General features: G+C 40.9%; 1 protein-coding gene and 1 long non-coding RNA gene across 4 annotated transcripts in view; one reads left to right on the top strand and one right to left on the bottom strand.

Moving 5' to 3' along the window:
• LOC104719560 lies at window positions 202–8,914 on the bottom strand. The gene is made up of 3 exons (XR_756637.2): window positions 7,387–8,914; window positions 5,876–5,931; window positions 202–508 (listed from the first exon to the last, which is right to left on the bottom strand). It is a non-coding gene; the product is annotated as an uncharacterized LOC104719560 (long non-coding RNA).
• The window catches only part of LOC104719563 (putative receptor-like protein kinase At5g39000), a 6,473-nt gene continuing 5,057 nt past the window's right edge, over window positions 15,420–16,835 (top strand). The window contains exon 1 of one of the 3 annotated variants that reach the window (XM_010437505.2): window positions 15,420–16,821. In XM_010437505.2, coding sequence (XP_010435807.1) covers window positions 15,582–16,821 — 1,240 coding nt within the window. In that variant the 5' untranslated portion in view covers window positions 15,420–15,581. The remainder of the gene's footprint in view (window positions 16,822–16,835) is intronic. The other 2 variants (XM_019231263.1, XM_019231264.1) reach the window with 2 other exon arrangements.

Here is a 16,835-nt window from a genome sequence, read left to right on the forward strand (position 1 = left end):
GTGGTAAGTCAAAAATAAATCTCTATGCTTGTGGTATTGTATTTCTAATTGTTTTCTAAAACTTATGTATTCTTAATTCTGACACAGGGTAAACCACCATCCGTTCAGTATTAATTCTGACTCTATCTTAAATCATTGTGATAATTAAAGTGCAATCAATATATCTAAGAATTTTGTTCAGCATTCACGAACTAAACACATTGATATTAGACATCACTTCATTCGTGAATTGGTTGAGGAGAAACTGATTGAGATTGATCATGTGAGTACAGAATTTTAACTAGCTGATTTATTCACTAAGCCATTGGACATCAATAGATTTACAAATCTGAGAAAGTCCATTAAAATTTGTAAGATCTGATCTTCTATGTTAAGGTGTGTTGATTGTATGATAGGAGCAATCACTGGAACAGACCATAGAAATCCGAGGATATATGAAAGATTAGTGTGTTGCTATATGCCTAGAGCTGTGTGGGAAATAGCTGCCTGTCATGTCGGTCCGTGCATCCTGTCAAACATTGTCATGTCATTAGGAATTCAACGAGCTGAGAAGAGACACAAAAGTGCATGAAGATAGTGCTGCTGTTTGGTGTAACAAAGACACATCAATATTATATGCTTAAGTGATAATAACACTATCAGAAGCATGCATAAGGATCCGTGATTGAGAAGTCAAGTGATATCACTAATCCATGGAGTTCACTGTAGCACAAGAGATAACAGAGTCCTGTGAAACATCATAGTTATGTTCCGTTATTTTAATTAAATAAATAAAACGTCAAAAAGGGGTTCCTGTTGTATCTTTTTATTGTGCTCTCTTCAAAGATTATTCCAGCTACCTATTCATGTTTGGATGGCATTAATGGATTGAAAGCATGACAATGTGAAAGACTAATAACTGATGTTCAGCCACTGATCTTTGAAAATTCAGACAGTTGTGGTAGTGTCTAGTGAGAGTTCTGTAGAGACAAATTGGCATATCCTGCAGTAGAAGAATCTCCAGGTACATACTCATATACAAAATAAGAATGTGTCAATCTCTTTCTCGGTCCCTAAACTCAATTTCGTGTGTTGCCAGAACCTTCTAATCACAAGTCTATAATAGCTCAAGTGATTGTATTTTCTCAAGCACTCGATTAAGCATTATTGCACTAAGCTATTTATGAGTGGTTGTAGGTCAGTACGATTTCGTTTTCTTTTTCTTGGATTTTTCGGTTTTTGTTTGTTTTTACCTTTCAATCCTTCTTAAACTTCCTCCAGAGATGATGTCCATTCTCAGTGGTTTCCAGCGATTTGTGCAGCCGCGACAAGATATCGCTCCAGTAGAACATCAACATTCTGGTGGTGCTTCATCTTCCTCGGAAACGACTCCTACGACGCCTCCCTGTACAACAATGGTCCTCTACAATTCTGATGGGCTGGAGACTGAGGAAGTCTCTGATCGATTCGCCACTTCATCCTCGCGTGACGGTCCAATTGCTCCTTCGTCTGATCCACCTCACTTTTCTGATACATGCGACTCTTCCTCTGCCTCTCCACCACAAATGCAGTCAATTCGCATGTCTCAGGTGGTTCAAGTCTTTGATTCTGTTCTGACGGTTGAGATTCCAGGCTCGAGTGTTTCCTCTCGTCTTTGCAAGCGACAACCTGAAATGGTCATCTCGGAAGCCCCTCCTAAGCGGATGTGCACTGCTAGTGATATGTCTATATTTTGTCTCTCCTTAGCATATATTTATTATGCATTTAGTTAGGATAATTCATTGTTTTGCATCACTTTTCTAGCCTTTTCTATACACTTTGCATGTCTAGGTAGTTCTTGCATCATCCTTTCATAGATTGTGCATTTCGGAGTATTTCAGGTATCTAGGTGACGTTGGAAATGCACCCGTTCGAGCCGTTGTTCGAGCCACCCGTTCGAGCCACCCGTTCGAGCCACCGTTAGATCCGATCAAAGAGCTATCATCCCACCTCGTTCGAGCCACTCTTCAACCCGTCACTCGAGCCACTCACTAGAGTCACTCTCGAGTCACCACTCCACCCACAACTCGAGCCATCACTCCAGCCCCCGGTCAAGGAATTCAGCTTTTGACGTCTTCATCAAAGTTGTAGAGAATTGAGTCATCTTTCCGATGCCATTTATTTAAAGCCAATCGGAGGTTTAGTGCAAGAGTTATCATTGTTTTAGTAAATGCGTATATACCTGTTCGAGCCACTCGTCATGCGACCACTCCACCCCGTTCGAGCCGTTCCACTTGAGTGGGATTTAGCTTCCGACGTCCCCATCAAATTTGCAGGTAATTGAGTCATCTTTCCAATGCCGTTTATTTCAACCCAAACGAAGTTGTGGTTCAAGAGTTATCATCGTTTTAGTGGATGCATATACACCCAGCTCTAGCTAAAACCACTATGGATCGAGCCAACACCACTCTGGTTCGAGCCAACACCCCTCCACTCCACCCAGTTGACCTCGCTCGAGCCAGCCTCACCACACATCACTCAACCTCACTCGAACCATCTGGATCGAGCCACTGGACGCACACCGACTAGTTCGCACATGTCAGGAAGACGTTCCTCCTTACACACTTCAGGAGATTCCTAAACCGACTCTTGACCTTGTCGTTTTAAGTTTTAGGGATTTACATGTTTTTACTATAAATACGTTTTTTTAAGTCTTGGCTGAGGACATCTTTTATCTCGTTTTTTTTCTAAGGTTTACCTAGCCACCAAAAACGTTCTCTGATCTTGTAATCCAGATAGCTTGGATTTTATTGAGTTTTTGCATTTGATTTCTTCTACAAAGTTTTTCACCTCATTTTTAAATCTCATGATGCTTGATTCAATGTTCTCCAAGTTTGTAACATTGATGATGATTTCAAGATCCGAGTAGTGTGATAGTTCTTGAGGATGTGATAGATTAGGTGGAGAATCTTAGTATGTACGGTGTTTAAGCTTGATTCGTATGATACCCTTCTGGACTAGATTTAGAAATACTAGTTTCTCTCTGATCAATCGTAACTAGGTATTAGACACTTCCGCACCCAAAAGGTGTTTGATGAAATGTCTGACCAACTAGTGCCAAAGACTTACGTTCCTAGCCTAAGAGATTAGTTGTCTAGGATGTTTGTTGACGCGAATGAACTGGTTCTTCATGCCTGCTTAACCATGTTTCTCTAGCAAGAGCTAGGTTTGGAAGTGTTTGAGTATGAGTAGCTTCTGTCAAGAGATTGGATTAGCTAAGTCGTGATGTTCATTGTCTAGGGATAGTTTGCTTGTGGCATGTTAAACACTCTGTAGACTAGGAGACTCCACCGACATCAATTACTCCCACCCTTAGGACTTCTATCTTTATGATTTTTATTGCATTCCTGAGACTGTTTCGGTTCTTGCTGTTTAGTTCACGCTTAGACTCGTTTATGCTTTTACTCATTTTTACTTCTTGTCATATATACATTTTTGTTTCTAGTTCTGTAACTCATTTCCGTTTTGCATTCAAGTCATTCTAGGATTTTTAGATACAAAACACTCTTTGACTTGGCTTGACTTGTGATTTCTTGATTGCATCCTGATTGCTAGCAACATCCCATTTGGATTGACACCTTAAGTACTACAACTACATAAGGTTAATTGAACCTGCTAGGATAGACACAAAAATCTTAGTACCAATTTGGCGTCGTTGCCATTTCGGATTCGTTTTGCTACATTTAAGATTTCAAGTTTTGCAAGATTAAGTTATGTCACTTGTCATTCTGAGTACTGACTTGTTTTGGTTGTCTGGTTGTTTATTTTGCATCTCAGGAACCTGTTGATTGAAACCTTGCATGCACACCAGATCAAGAGGAAATCAGAATCTCCTTCCTACTATTGACGACATCAATCAGTTGCAAAGACCACGACAAGCTTGTACTTTCATTGGTCATCCCACACCAGTCACTATGGAACAAGAGAATGTACCAAATCCGAGACCGCAAAACATTGGTGTTGGGGATGCATCAAACACTCATACTCAGCGTGCTGGAATTGTTCCTCCTGCTGTGCAGAACAACAAATTCGAAATAAAAAGTGGTATGATCTCCATGATCCAAGGAAACAAGTTTCACGGGTTGCCTATGGAGGATCCACTCGACCACTTGGACGAGTTTGACCGTCTGTGCAGTCTCACTAAGATCAATGGAGTGAGTGAGGATGGATACAAGCTGCGCCTCTTCCCATTCTCCTTGGGAGATAAAGCTCATCAATGGGAGAAAAACATTCCCAAAGGATCAATTTCCACCTAGGATGACTGCAAGAAAGCCTTCTTGGCAAAGTTCTTCTCCAATGCCAGAAAAGCACGTCTCAGGAATGACATATCTGGTTTTGCTCATAAGAGCTCAGAATCATTCTGTGAAGCCTGAGAGCATTTCAAGGGATAACAGAGTCAGTGTCCACATCACGGATTCAGCAACGAGTCATTGCTGAGCACTCTCTACCGTGGTGTGCTACCAAAGATACGTATGCTGCTTGATACTGCTTCAAACAGCAACTTCCTGAACAAGGACGTCAATGAAGGATGGGAACTTGTTGAAAACCTCGCCCAGTCTGATGGAAATTATAACGAGGAATATGACCTCACAGTTAGAGGAGAATCTGGTTCTGAGCAGAAGAACAAGAGGGACCTTAAGAATGTGAATGACAATCTTGACTGCCTCTTGCTCAGTCAACAGCAAACCGTCCACTTCGTCTCTGAGGATGACCATTTTCACGTTCTGGATGGGGAAGGTGAGCAGTCTGAAGAAATCAGCTACGTCCAGAATCAAGGTGGAAATAAAAAGGGTTACAACCCCTACAAGATGAACCCCAATTTGTCTTACCGGAGCACCAATGTTGCAAATCCACATGATCAAGTGTACCCTCCTCAGCAGCAACAACAAGGCCAACAAAAACCTTTTGTGTCTTACAATCAAGGATTCGTACCTAAACAACAGTTCCATCAAGATTATCACGCTCCTTCCGGACCACCACCAGAATTTTCACCTCAACAAGTTCAACCTACTCAAGCTCCAGATCAAGAAATGAAGCACATGATGCAACAACTTCTTCAAGATCAAGCTAGTGGTTCTATGGATACTGCTAAGAAGTTTGCTGAACTAAGTCAGCAGCTGGAATGTTCTTACAATGATCTGAATGTCAAGTTTGAAGCTCTTAACTCCAAGATGAAGTATATGGAATGCAAGACTGCTTCTACTTCTACCCCAACACCTGGCCAACTACCTGGAAAAGCAGTTCAAAACCCCAAAAACTATGATAGTATCCATGCCATCACCACCCAAGCTGTAGATGTACGGCTCACTGAGGACAATGAGGGTTTAGATGGGGAGGATTTCCTTCAAAATGAAGTTCAAATTAAGGATCCCGTCGAGGTGCTCCAGGATCCAATTGAGTTAGCAAAGCAACCTGATCCTCAAGCTGCTAAAAATCATGTTGCTCCCCAGGACAGACCTGTAAGATTCATGCCACCTCCATACAATCCGCCTCTACCATTTCCAGTGAGATTCAAAAAAAAGCTTACTGAGAAGTATAGAGCTCTGTTTGAAAAACAAGTTAAGGAGATTGAGTTGAGAATGTCATTGCTAGATGCCTTCACACTTGTTACTCACTACCAAAAATTCCTTAAAGATTTGGTAATGGAGAGATCAAAGGAAGTTCAGGGCACAATGGTGTTGAGTCATGAGTGCAATGCCATCATTCAAAGGGAAGATTTAACCCTGAAAGAAAAATCTGTAATAGATAGAAAACAGCTTGATGAGTCGCCCGATGAGAAACACAATCACCTGGATCGTGTAACCTCTAATGTTGACACTCTTATAGCATCTGGACCTGCTAAAGAACAAGTTGTTACCTGGAGAAGAACAACTCTATCCAGTGCACCACCCTTTTTATCCTCTTTGTCCATTCCTGGAACATATAGAAGGGAGTTAGTAGAGAGTACACAGCTGAATTTGATCAACAATTGGAACAACTTGAACACCATATGTCACTACCTACACTCTCAGGTCATATACCTTCATCCCCTAAGTCCCTTAGGGAATCCATTATCCAAAGAATCAAGGAAAAGGAGGAAGCAGCTAAGGGAGCTCATGAAAAGGTTAGAGATGATGAGGAAACAATCATGTTGAGTCACCAACGCAATGAAGTGGAGATGATTGTCCCTAAAAAGCTTGAAGACCCTGGGTCTTTCACTCTACCTTGTACTATAGGTCCATTGGCTTTCAATAACAGCCTATGTGACCTTGATGCTTCAGTTAGCCTCATGCCACTCTCTGTAGCTTAGAGGCTAGGGTTCAACAAATACAAGTCAAGCGACCTCTGCTTAATATTAGCTGATAGGACTACTAGACTGCCTCATGGTATACTAGAGAACATGCCCATCAAAATTGGACAAGCTGAGATTCCTACTGACTTTGTGGTGCTGGAAATGGATCAAGAGCCTAAAGATCCACTAATCCTGGGAAGACCTTTTTTAGCTACAGCTGGAGCAGTCATTGATGTCAAGAAGGGGATGATTGATCTCAATCTGGGTAAAAACTTCATTTACTTTTCTGCACAAATCTATACCCAATACCCAAAATCGAGTTCTCACCTAGTCATACTAGTCCAGATAATGCGAACTAGAACTACACATGATCCTACTCTTTTCGGTTAGAACCTAACACTTTCTAACAAGCTCAACTCGGAAAAGGCCTGACACACACGAATACAATTGGCTTGAAATAATGGTTGGTTAAGGGTGCGGGGAACTGTTCCAAAAATGGGAATCAGCTACTTGGATTGACAAGGGTGGTAAAAATATAAAAGACATTCCAAGTATGTATATGGTATCCATGAGTTCTACTTCAATGCATAACAAGATAATTGCAAGTCAGGATTAGGTTCAGATAGATAGGGAGTGATGTCAATTCAAAACATGATTCAATCTTATATTTTCAAGTTCAATCAAAATGCATCAAAGAACTAAGAACAGGGGCATTGATCATATCATATTGAATTCAGCATGCTAAGAAGGTTACAATCATCATGTACCCCTATGCGAAATGCAACAACCCTATAAGAACACTCAATCCTAATATGCAGGTGCAAACTACATGAACACTCTGTTTTGTGGAAATTTTTAAAAATTTTCAAATTTTTATGGTTTTTCTATGCAAATAGATGAATGCAGACTCAAACATGATATGATGCAAAAATTTGAAATAAGAATCACAAAAAACAACATCAGATACATCATCTCAAACCCTCCCCCAAACTTAAATTACACAGTTTCTTGTGTAAGAAAAATTTGAAGAGGATTTAAGAATCACAACAAAACAATGCATGAATGAAATGATATATACAAACGGAAGGTATGAGTACCTCAGTAATAAAATAAGGAGTCGGAGCTCGCACAGGGAGCAGCGTGGTACTGACTCTGTTCCTCACCTTGTGCTGGATCCGCAGGGGTGACCTCGGCTGGTTGGTCGACTTGCTGCTCAACCGCGTGCGTGTTCTGATAAGTGTTTAGCTGCTCGTCGCACTGCATGTCGTCGACTCTGGACTCACCATGGTCCGAGACTAACACTACCACCTCGGTATGCCGATAATCACCCTGATGCTTGATTTGCTGCTCAACTTCCTGCATGTCCTGATAATCTCCCTGATGTTCATATCGCTGCTCAACCTCAGCCTCATGCTCATGCGCTTCTCGAGCTACGGAATGGACCGGAGAAGGTGTTCATTGGTGAGTTTGGCAGTGGCTCGATTGGTGAGTTTGGACAGTGGCTCAATTGGTGAGTTCAGACAGTGTGGGAGATCAAGTTGAGAGTGGTATCTCGAGCGAGAGTTTGGTGACCGGATCGAGTGGATGTGGTCGAGCGTAGCGACGGAGATTGGCTCGATCGACGTAGTTGAACTGGACATGGATGTAAGTTGGTCGAGTGGTGTCAAAACTGGATTGGAGATGTCGACTCGAGTGAGGAGAGGAAGGTTTGCTCGATTCGTGTGGTTGTGAGATTGGCTCGAGCGTGGCAGTTGGACCATGTAAGCGTGAGTGGCTCGAGAGAGTGGGTTTGGCGGTCATCTGGTTGAGAACGCACGGCGGTGGTTAAACTCTCTAGGTCGAGTCGAAGCGCCTTCTTTTGACTAATACTTTCACTTTTCCTTTTATGTTGCTAATACTCCCTTCTGCAGATTCCTGAACACCATAAAACTAAAAACAAAAATTAAAACACAAAGATTCTAAAGAATATTTACAGTGATACCTTTGGGACTTCCTCCCAAGCGAGCTTGTTTAAAGTCTCTGAGCTTGACTTTGCATACTCCTTATGATTTGGGAGGATCATAGAGAGGCTTCGGAGAACCCTCTTGAATGTCTTGTCTAACCAGATACCCTTTAACATTCTGCCAAGTTCAACAATAAATGGACTGCTCTTCTTCATTATCCCAAACCTCTTCCTTAATTTCCTTGGAGGAGTACTTCTCATTGTACCTTGAAGCTTCTTGATTTGCCCACTCATCTCCTTCACCATAGCTGCTAACTCTTTCACTGAATCCATTTGAATCTCTGTATTTTGGAGTTCATACAAACTGTCAAGCGCAGGAGGACTTGACTCTTGCGGTTGGTGAGGTTTAGGAAGCAGATTTTGATGCTTGGGGAGGGCAACAACTGCACTCGAGTTGGAACACGGTCGAGTGCCCCTTAGAGTTTCCTCTTTGGCTACCAAAACCCTTGTTTCTACCTCATTTACACCTTCAAAGATGTCAAACCCAGCTTTCTGATTTTTCTCTTTAATCAAAAAGGTTTGCCCATCAATAGTTAGCTTTTTCTTAGATGTCAAACTTCATCTTGAGGAGGGGGATGTGTTTTCAAAGTTTACAAGTCTAGTGAAGTATTTGGGTTGAGCAAAGTAAAAAGAGTTATTGGTTCTGGGCATAAAATAAAAAGATTAGACAAAGAAAAGAAAGTGAAAATGCTTAAGATGTTTAGAGTCCTTAGAAGAAAAGAAAAAGAACCATAGTGATAAAAAGATTTCCCAATCCGCTAGAATGAAAAGAAGTGAACTCCTCCAAGACTAAGTGTAAAGAGTTTGAGATGATGTTTCTGATGAAGGGCAGAGATAGGACCAGCTTCTGGGTTAGAATGTTAGGACTGAGTTTTCCTGGGAACCTTTGGGTAGACAGGGCGTTGCTCTTGTATGTATCAGTTGGTTTTAATCTTTAGCCTTCTCCTAAGCTCAACTCCTTTTCGTGAGAGAACCTTGTTCTGTATTGATAAAACCACTTGAGAAGGAGACCATCTTTGTCTCTGACCTTNTACTTCTCATTGTACCTTGAAGCTTCTTGATTTGCCCACTCATCTCCTTCACCATAGCTGCTAACTCTTTCACTGAATCCATTTGAATCTCTGTATTTTGGAGTTCATACAAACTGTCAAGCGCAGGAGGACTTGACTCTTGCGGTTGGTGAGGTTTAGGAAGCAGATTTTGATGCTTGGGGAGGGCAACAACTGCACTCGAGTTGGAACACGGTCGAGTGCCCCTTAGAGTTTCCTCTTTGGCTACCAAAACCCTTGTTTCTACCTCATTTACACCTTCAAAGATGTCAAACCCAGCTTTCTGATTTTTCTCTTTAATCAAAAAGGTTTGCCCATCAATAGTTAGCTTTTTCTTAGATGTCAAACTTCATCTTGAGGAGGGGGATGTGTTTTCAAAGTTTACAAGTCTAGTGAAGTATTTGGGTTGAGCAAAGTAAAAAGAGTTATTGGTTCTGGGCATAAAATAAAAAGATTAGACAAAGAAAAGAAAGTGAAAATGCTTAAGATGTTTAGAGTCCTTAGAAGAAAAGAAAAAGAACCATAGTGATAAAAAGATTTCCCAATCCGCTAGAATGAAAAGAAGTGAACTCCTCCAAGACTAAGTGTAAAGAGTTTGAGATGATGTTTCTGATGAAGGGCAGAGATAGGACCAGCTTCTGGGTTAGAATGTTAGGACTGAGTTTTCCTGGGAACCTTTGGGTAGACAGGGCGTTGCTCTTGTATGTATCAGTTGGTTTTAATCTTTAGCCTTCTCCTAAGCTCAACTCCTTTTCGTGAGAGAACCTTGTTCTGTATTGATAAAACCACTTGAGAAGGAGACCATCTTTGTCTCTGACCTTTTACCCAAGCCAAATGAGTTCAATGACATTGTTTAGCTTGATTCACGGTTCTCTGTTAATGAATGTTAAAGGGAGGGATTGATAGGATTGCATGTGTAGATTAAAGATCAGAATCGTTTCAATTAAGTTAAGAAATAAAGTTCTTTCACCATGCATCATAGAACTAAAAACAAGGACCTTGATTCTAACTATTTTATTCAACATGTTTTAGGTTCTGAGACCCCATCTTCACACTTTTCTTCCATACTTTGTTCTTGATCGTTTGCTTGAGGGCAAGCAAAGACTAAGTTTGGGGGAGTTGATATGTCTATATTTTGTCTCTACTTAGCATATATTTATCATGCATTTAGTTAGGATAACTCATTGTTTTGCATCACTTTTCTAGTCTTTTCTATACACTTTGCATGTCTAGGTAGTTCTTGCATCATCCTTATATACATTGTGCATTTCGGAGTATTTCAAGTATCTAGGTGACGTTGGAAACACACCCGTTCGAGCCGTCGTTCGAGCCACCCGTTTGAGCCACCCGTTCAATCCGTCGTTAGATCCGACCAAAGAGCCATCATCCTACCTCGTTCGAGCCACCCTTCAACCCGTCACTCGAGCCACTCACTCGAGTCACTCTCGAGTCATCACTCAAGCCATCACTCGAGCCACCGGTCGAGGGATTCAGCTTTTGACGTCTTATCCAAGTTGTAGAGAATCGAGTCATCTTTCTAATTCCGTTAATTTCAAGCCAATCAGAGGTGTGGTTCAAGAGTTATCATCGTTTTAGTGGATGCGTATAGACCCGTTCGAGCCACTCGTCATGCGACCATTCCACCCCGTTCAGCCGTTCAACTAGAGTGGGATTTACCTTTCGACGTCTCCATCAAAGTTGTAGGTAATTGAGTCATCTTTCCAACTCCGTTTATTTCAAGCCAATCGAAGGTGTGGGTCAAGAGTTATCATCGTTTTAGTGGATGCGTATACACCCAACTCGAGCCAAAACCACTATGGATCGAGCCAACACCACTCTGGTTCGAGCCAACACCCCTCCACTCCACCCAGTTGACCTTGCTCGAGCCAGCCTCACCACGCATCACTCAACCTCACTCGAACCATCTGGATCGAGCCACTGGACGCACACCGACTAGTTCGCACATGTCAGGAAGACGTTCCGTCGTACACGCTTCAGGAGATCCCAAACCGACTCTTCACCTTGTCGTTTTAAGTTTTAGGGATTTACATGTATTTACTATAAATACATTTTTTTTTAAGTCTTGGCTGAGAACATCTTTTATCTCGTTTTTTTCTAAGGTTTACGAGATAGCTTGGATTTTATTGAGTTTTTGCATTTGATTTCTTCTACAAAGTTTTTCACCTCATTTTTATCTATCTCATGATTCTTGATTCAATGTTCTCCAAGTCTGTAACTTTGATGATGATTTCTAGATCCGAGTAGTGTGATAGTTCTTGAGAATGGGATAGATTAGGTGGAGTATCTTAGTATGTAGGGTGTTTAAGCTTGATTCGTATGATACCCTTCTGGATTAGAGTTAGAAATACTAGTTTCTCTCTGATCAATTGGAACTAGTTCTTAGACACTTCCGCACCCAAAAGGTGTTTGATGAAATGTATGACCAACTAGTGCCAGAGACTTACGTTCCTAGCCTAAGAGATTAGTTGTCTAGGATGTTTGTTGACGTGAATGAACTGGTTCGTCATGCTTGCTTAACCTTGTTTCTCTAGCGAGAGCTAGGTTTGGAAGTGTTTGAGTATGAGTAGCTTCTGCCAAAAGTGTGACATGTTAAACACTCTGTAGAATAGGAGACTCTGCCGACATCAATTACTCCCATCTTTAGGACTTCTATCTTTCTGAGTTTTATTGCATTCCTGAGACTGTTTTGGTTCTTGCTGTTTAGTTCACGCATAGACTCGTTTCTGCTTTTACTCATTTTTACTTCTTGTCATACATTTTCATTTCTAGTTCTGTAACTCATTTTCGTTTTGCATTCAGGTCATTCTAGGATTTTTAGATACAAAAAACTCTTTGACTTGGCATGACTTGTGATTTCTTGATTGTATCCTGATTGCTAGCAACATCCCATTTGGATTGACACCTTAAGTACTACAACTACATAATGTTAATTGAACCTGCTAGGATAGACACAAAAATCTTAGTATCAGCTAGGGATACAAGTAAGTCTTGGGTTTACTGCTCAGTTATTACCTCGTTCGACTGGAAATGCTTCACCTCTACTGAGGCAGCACGAAGGTGTTTCTTGTTTTCTGCTCGTAGCTTTGCCCCTGAAACTTGCTATGTTTTCGATGATGACGACACAGTTCGGTCTTTGCTTGGAAATTATGGGTTGCTCAAAACCATTACTGATGTTGGCTAGTATGACGCCGATGTGGTGTATGGGTTTAGGGCCAATCTCCCACCGGTTAAGGTCAATACTAGCTCGGTGGAGGTTTTGTCCATGATTGGGTGTACATGTTCTCCCTTGCAAATATCAATGAGTTGTTTGGCCTTAAATGAGTCGATCTTCGTGAACAACGGCGCCAAACAGCGGCAATTTTGGAGGAGGACTTAGCCTTGTTTCTCTCAGATGGAAAGGTGAAGCAGTGTAAGCAACTGGTCCCTATTGTTGTCCACAGCCCTGTCACCAAGGAACTCCATAAGCTGTGTTGCAGTAACTGGACGCCTACGCTAATAATGGCTATATTTCATCGAGCAGGGTGATGGTCATCTATATGGTGATGCATCAGCTACCATTTGATTTTGGGCGGATGGTGTATGATCAGATCCTCCAACTAGGTCTGCAAGCGCAATCTGCTTTTTGGTTACCATTTCCTAGCCTGATCTATCGATTGTTACAAGCACAGCATCCTGTGAAGTCTGTGCGTCATCCATCTAATCACAAGTCGGCTGCCACTAAGAAGGTTGTGTCCAAGCCTATACTGCCTGATTTTCCAGCTGATTCGCCAACAGCTCGCAAAGCAATGTGCTTGGCCATGAAGATTCTACAGGATGCCTTGGCCGCAGGTAAGTGATTTTAATTCCCATCTTGTTGTCTCTCTATCTTGCTGTTTATTTTTTACTCAATTGTGCCAAACAAGCAGGGGGGATGATGAGTCGTGCTCTGATGAATAAGGGAACCTTGATTTGTGGGGGAGCTTGTTGCTGCTGCTTGATGTGTTATTTGTTTCTTTTTCCTTTGTGATCGCTGAACTCTTTTTTTTATTTGGCTCTGTGATAAGTTTGAACTTGCACTTAATACTTTTTCTGCAAAACAACCAGTTCTGATGGTTGTATCAGTTCCATATTATTCCTTGTTCTTGTCTGGTGTCTTGTGCTTATCCCTCTGTCTTGTGTTCTTTATGAGTGTGGTGCATCAAGTGCTTGTTTATCAAATTGAGTCAAAAAGGGAGATTGAAGATGCAGTCACTGTAGCAGATCATTGCGCAGAGCAAGGAGCTGCGAGGGAACAGGACTCTGCATCTGATCACAGACGTATGATGCTCGACAAGGAAGCAGAGCTGATGTGTCATAGTTGGAATGGCTAAGATGAACTGATGTCAAAGTACGATGAGCTGGATACGAAGATAAAGCAGGATTGGAAGAGAAGATATTCGGAGAATATTCTTCTCGACATTTAAGGAAAGATAAGGCTTAGCGTGCAAGCGATTACAGTAAGAGGAAGATTCAAAGATATTCTTGTTAGGGTTTTGAGAGGCTGAGTTTAAATAGTCTAGGGGTAGCCGCAGAACGTCTTTGAACACTTAGAAACTAATGTGTGAGATTGTAAACTTCAAGGCTATCAAAAAAAGCTTAGAAGGTGATTGTTTTTATTCTTCTTTTAGATCTACATTAGGGAGTGTTTAGATAGAAGAGATAAGAGTGCTTAGATTCAGTATTGTATTCAATAAGCATTGTTTAATAAGATTGAGTAGAAAAGCGTTCGCTTGGCGTTTTCCAAGCATAACTCTGTGTTGTGACTTATGCTACCCTTTCAGTAAATACTCTATGGCAAAGTCTAGAGGTTATTGGTTTGAGGGACGGTCCTTGGAAATGGACCATATAAAATGCTCTGGTCCCTGGTCTGAGAGGATGCACGAACCTAGACCTCTTAGTAATAAAAAAAAACAAAAAAATGAAGCTAAATCTTAGCATGGTTCATGGTGGTAGAACCCTAGTTTAAATTAGAATCATCACATTCAAGTTAGAATCTCAATTTATTAATGAGAAAATTATCAAGAATGATTCATAATTTATGTCAAGAAACTTTAATTGCTTTTGTTGGAGTAGAAATAACTCATACCTCTTTTTTCTTTTTGCTCCGACTTCTCCAATGGATTCTCCTATCCTCTGTCTCTTCTTCACTTTGCTGCTTCTCTTTTCTCCTCTCTTCCCCTCTCTACTGTTTCTCCCTTATTTTCTCTTCATCTCTTTGCCACTTCTCCCTTCTTCATTGAGAACCTCACCTCTCCTTTCTCCTCTCTTATTCGCCACTTCTATGTCGTTTTCTTAGGCATATCGCTGCCGGTATCTTCGCTGGATTTTGTCATTAGCATCGACAATGGAGGATTTTTCATGACTACTAAAAATAAAATGTTAAATAGTTAAATATTAAAATTCATATATATATATATATATATATATAGACATTAATCATGAATTCTATATTTAAAGTTGATTAGAATTTGTATGTTGTTCTAATCATTTTTTGTATGTATGTTAAAAACTTATAGTTCTAATAACATTGTATATTTGATATTGAAATTAAAGTTATATAGGTTCAGCATAAAACAAAAAATTTGTTTTCAAACAAAAAATATTTTACATAAAAATACCGTGAAAAATAAATGTTTGTAATTTTTTAGGTGAAACAAATAATATTAGAGCATGTGTAGTGAAAGTCTTTCAATCAGTTTTTTATCCACAAAAAAATATATAATATTAAAAAAAATAAAAAAAAGAAATAAGTATATCTCAAATGAGAGATTTTAAGAATCTTGTGAGGGACTCTCTTAACACATGTCTCATCAGAATTGGTTCTTAATTTTATTTAAAATTTAAAATTTATTAAAATAAATTTATTTGAGAGAATGATAAAGTTACCCAATTCAACACATGAGTCAATTTGTTAATTTGTTAATATATTTGAGAGAATGATAAAGGTTACTTACCTGTTACGTCAATGTCCCACTATCCCCGTCCGCTTCGAAGACGAAAGACAAGTTGCAGATAAAACGACACTGTTCTCAATTATTAACATCGACGACGAATTTTCATCGAAACCTTTCTTTCGCTTGACCTGAAAAGTCAATAGTTGACCCAAAAGAGTCACTCACCACCCCTGGTTTAATATTACACACATGAATCTCTTATCTTCTCAGTTCTTTCTTCCAATTGTGTTTTTTTTTTTTCAGTTCCAATGATCTGTCACGCTTTGTTAGTTTTCTTTATCCTCGTTACCGTTGCCGTCGTAGGAGAAGTAGCCAAGGCGGCGTACGAACCCACCGTTGTCTTTCTCATCAACTGCGGTTCTACCTCCAACAACAGTGATACCACCAATGGCCGAACATGGACACCGGAGATAGGCAAAATACTGCCGTCGAATTCAGACTCTGCGTCCTTCTCTTCAGATGCGTTATACCAAGACTCAGGGATTACTCAAGTGCCGTACATGAAAGCTCGTATTTTCCGATCAGAGTTCACCTACACTTTTCCAGTCAGTACTCCCGGCTGGAAACTCCTCCGGTTATTCTTTTACCCGACCCGATACGGATCCGGATTCGACGCCGCTCCTTCCTTCTTCGACGTCAACGTCAACGGTTTCACTCTCTTGCGAAACTTCAGCGTAGATTCAACGGTAAAAGCTTCCAAACAAGTGTCAAAGTCTCTTATCAAAGAGTTCATCGTTCCGGTCCACCAGACTTATCTGAAACTCACTTTCACACCGTCTCCGAATTCGTTAGCTTTCGTTAACGGAATCGAGATCGTCACCATGCCTGATCAGTTTTACTCAAAGGGAGGATTTGACGACATGATAACAAACCTCATTAGCTCTACTGACTTCGTGATAGACAACTATACGGCTTTAGAGACTGTTCACCGGTTAAACGTTGGCGGACAAACTGTCAATGACGTCGGACGTTCTGGAATGTTCCGGCAGTGGCTTTCCGACGATGATTATTCCGATACTTCTGGATTCATTGCGAACATACCAGGTGTAAAGATCCGTTACACCGAGAAAACTCCAGAGTATGTTGCCCCGGAAAGTGTGTATGCCACGTCTCGCCATATGGGGAACCCACAGGACCCTTCAATCAACAGAAATTTCAACCTGACGTGGTACTTTACAGTGGACGCCGGGTTTAAATACCTCGTGAGGCTACATTTCTGTGAGACTATTCCGCAAGTGATCGTACTGAACCAGATCGTTTTCTCCATCTTCATCGGACATCAGATTGCTAAGAAGGAGGTGGACGTGATTCAGTTGAGCGGTGGTTCTCGTATTCCGATGTATCTAGATTTCAGTGTGTATGTTGGTTCCGAAAACGGGTCGAGACCTGATCTACTACTTGATTTGCATCCTTACATGGACACTGGTGCATCATATTATGAGGCTCTTCTGAATGGTGTAGAGATTCTCAAGCTGAATGACTCTCAAGGTAATCTCGCAGGA

This window comes from Camelina sativa, chromosome 10 (assembly GCF_000633955.1).
Source record: "Camelina sativa cultivar DH55 chromosome 10, Cs, whole genome shotgun sequence".
Lineage (NCBI taxonomy): Eukaryota > Viridiplantae > Streptophyta > Magnoliopsida > Brassicales > Brassicaceae > Camelina > Camelina sativa.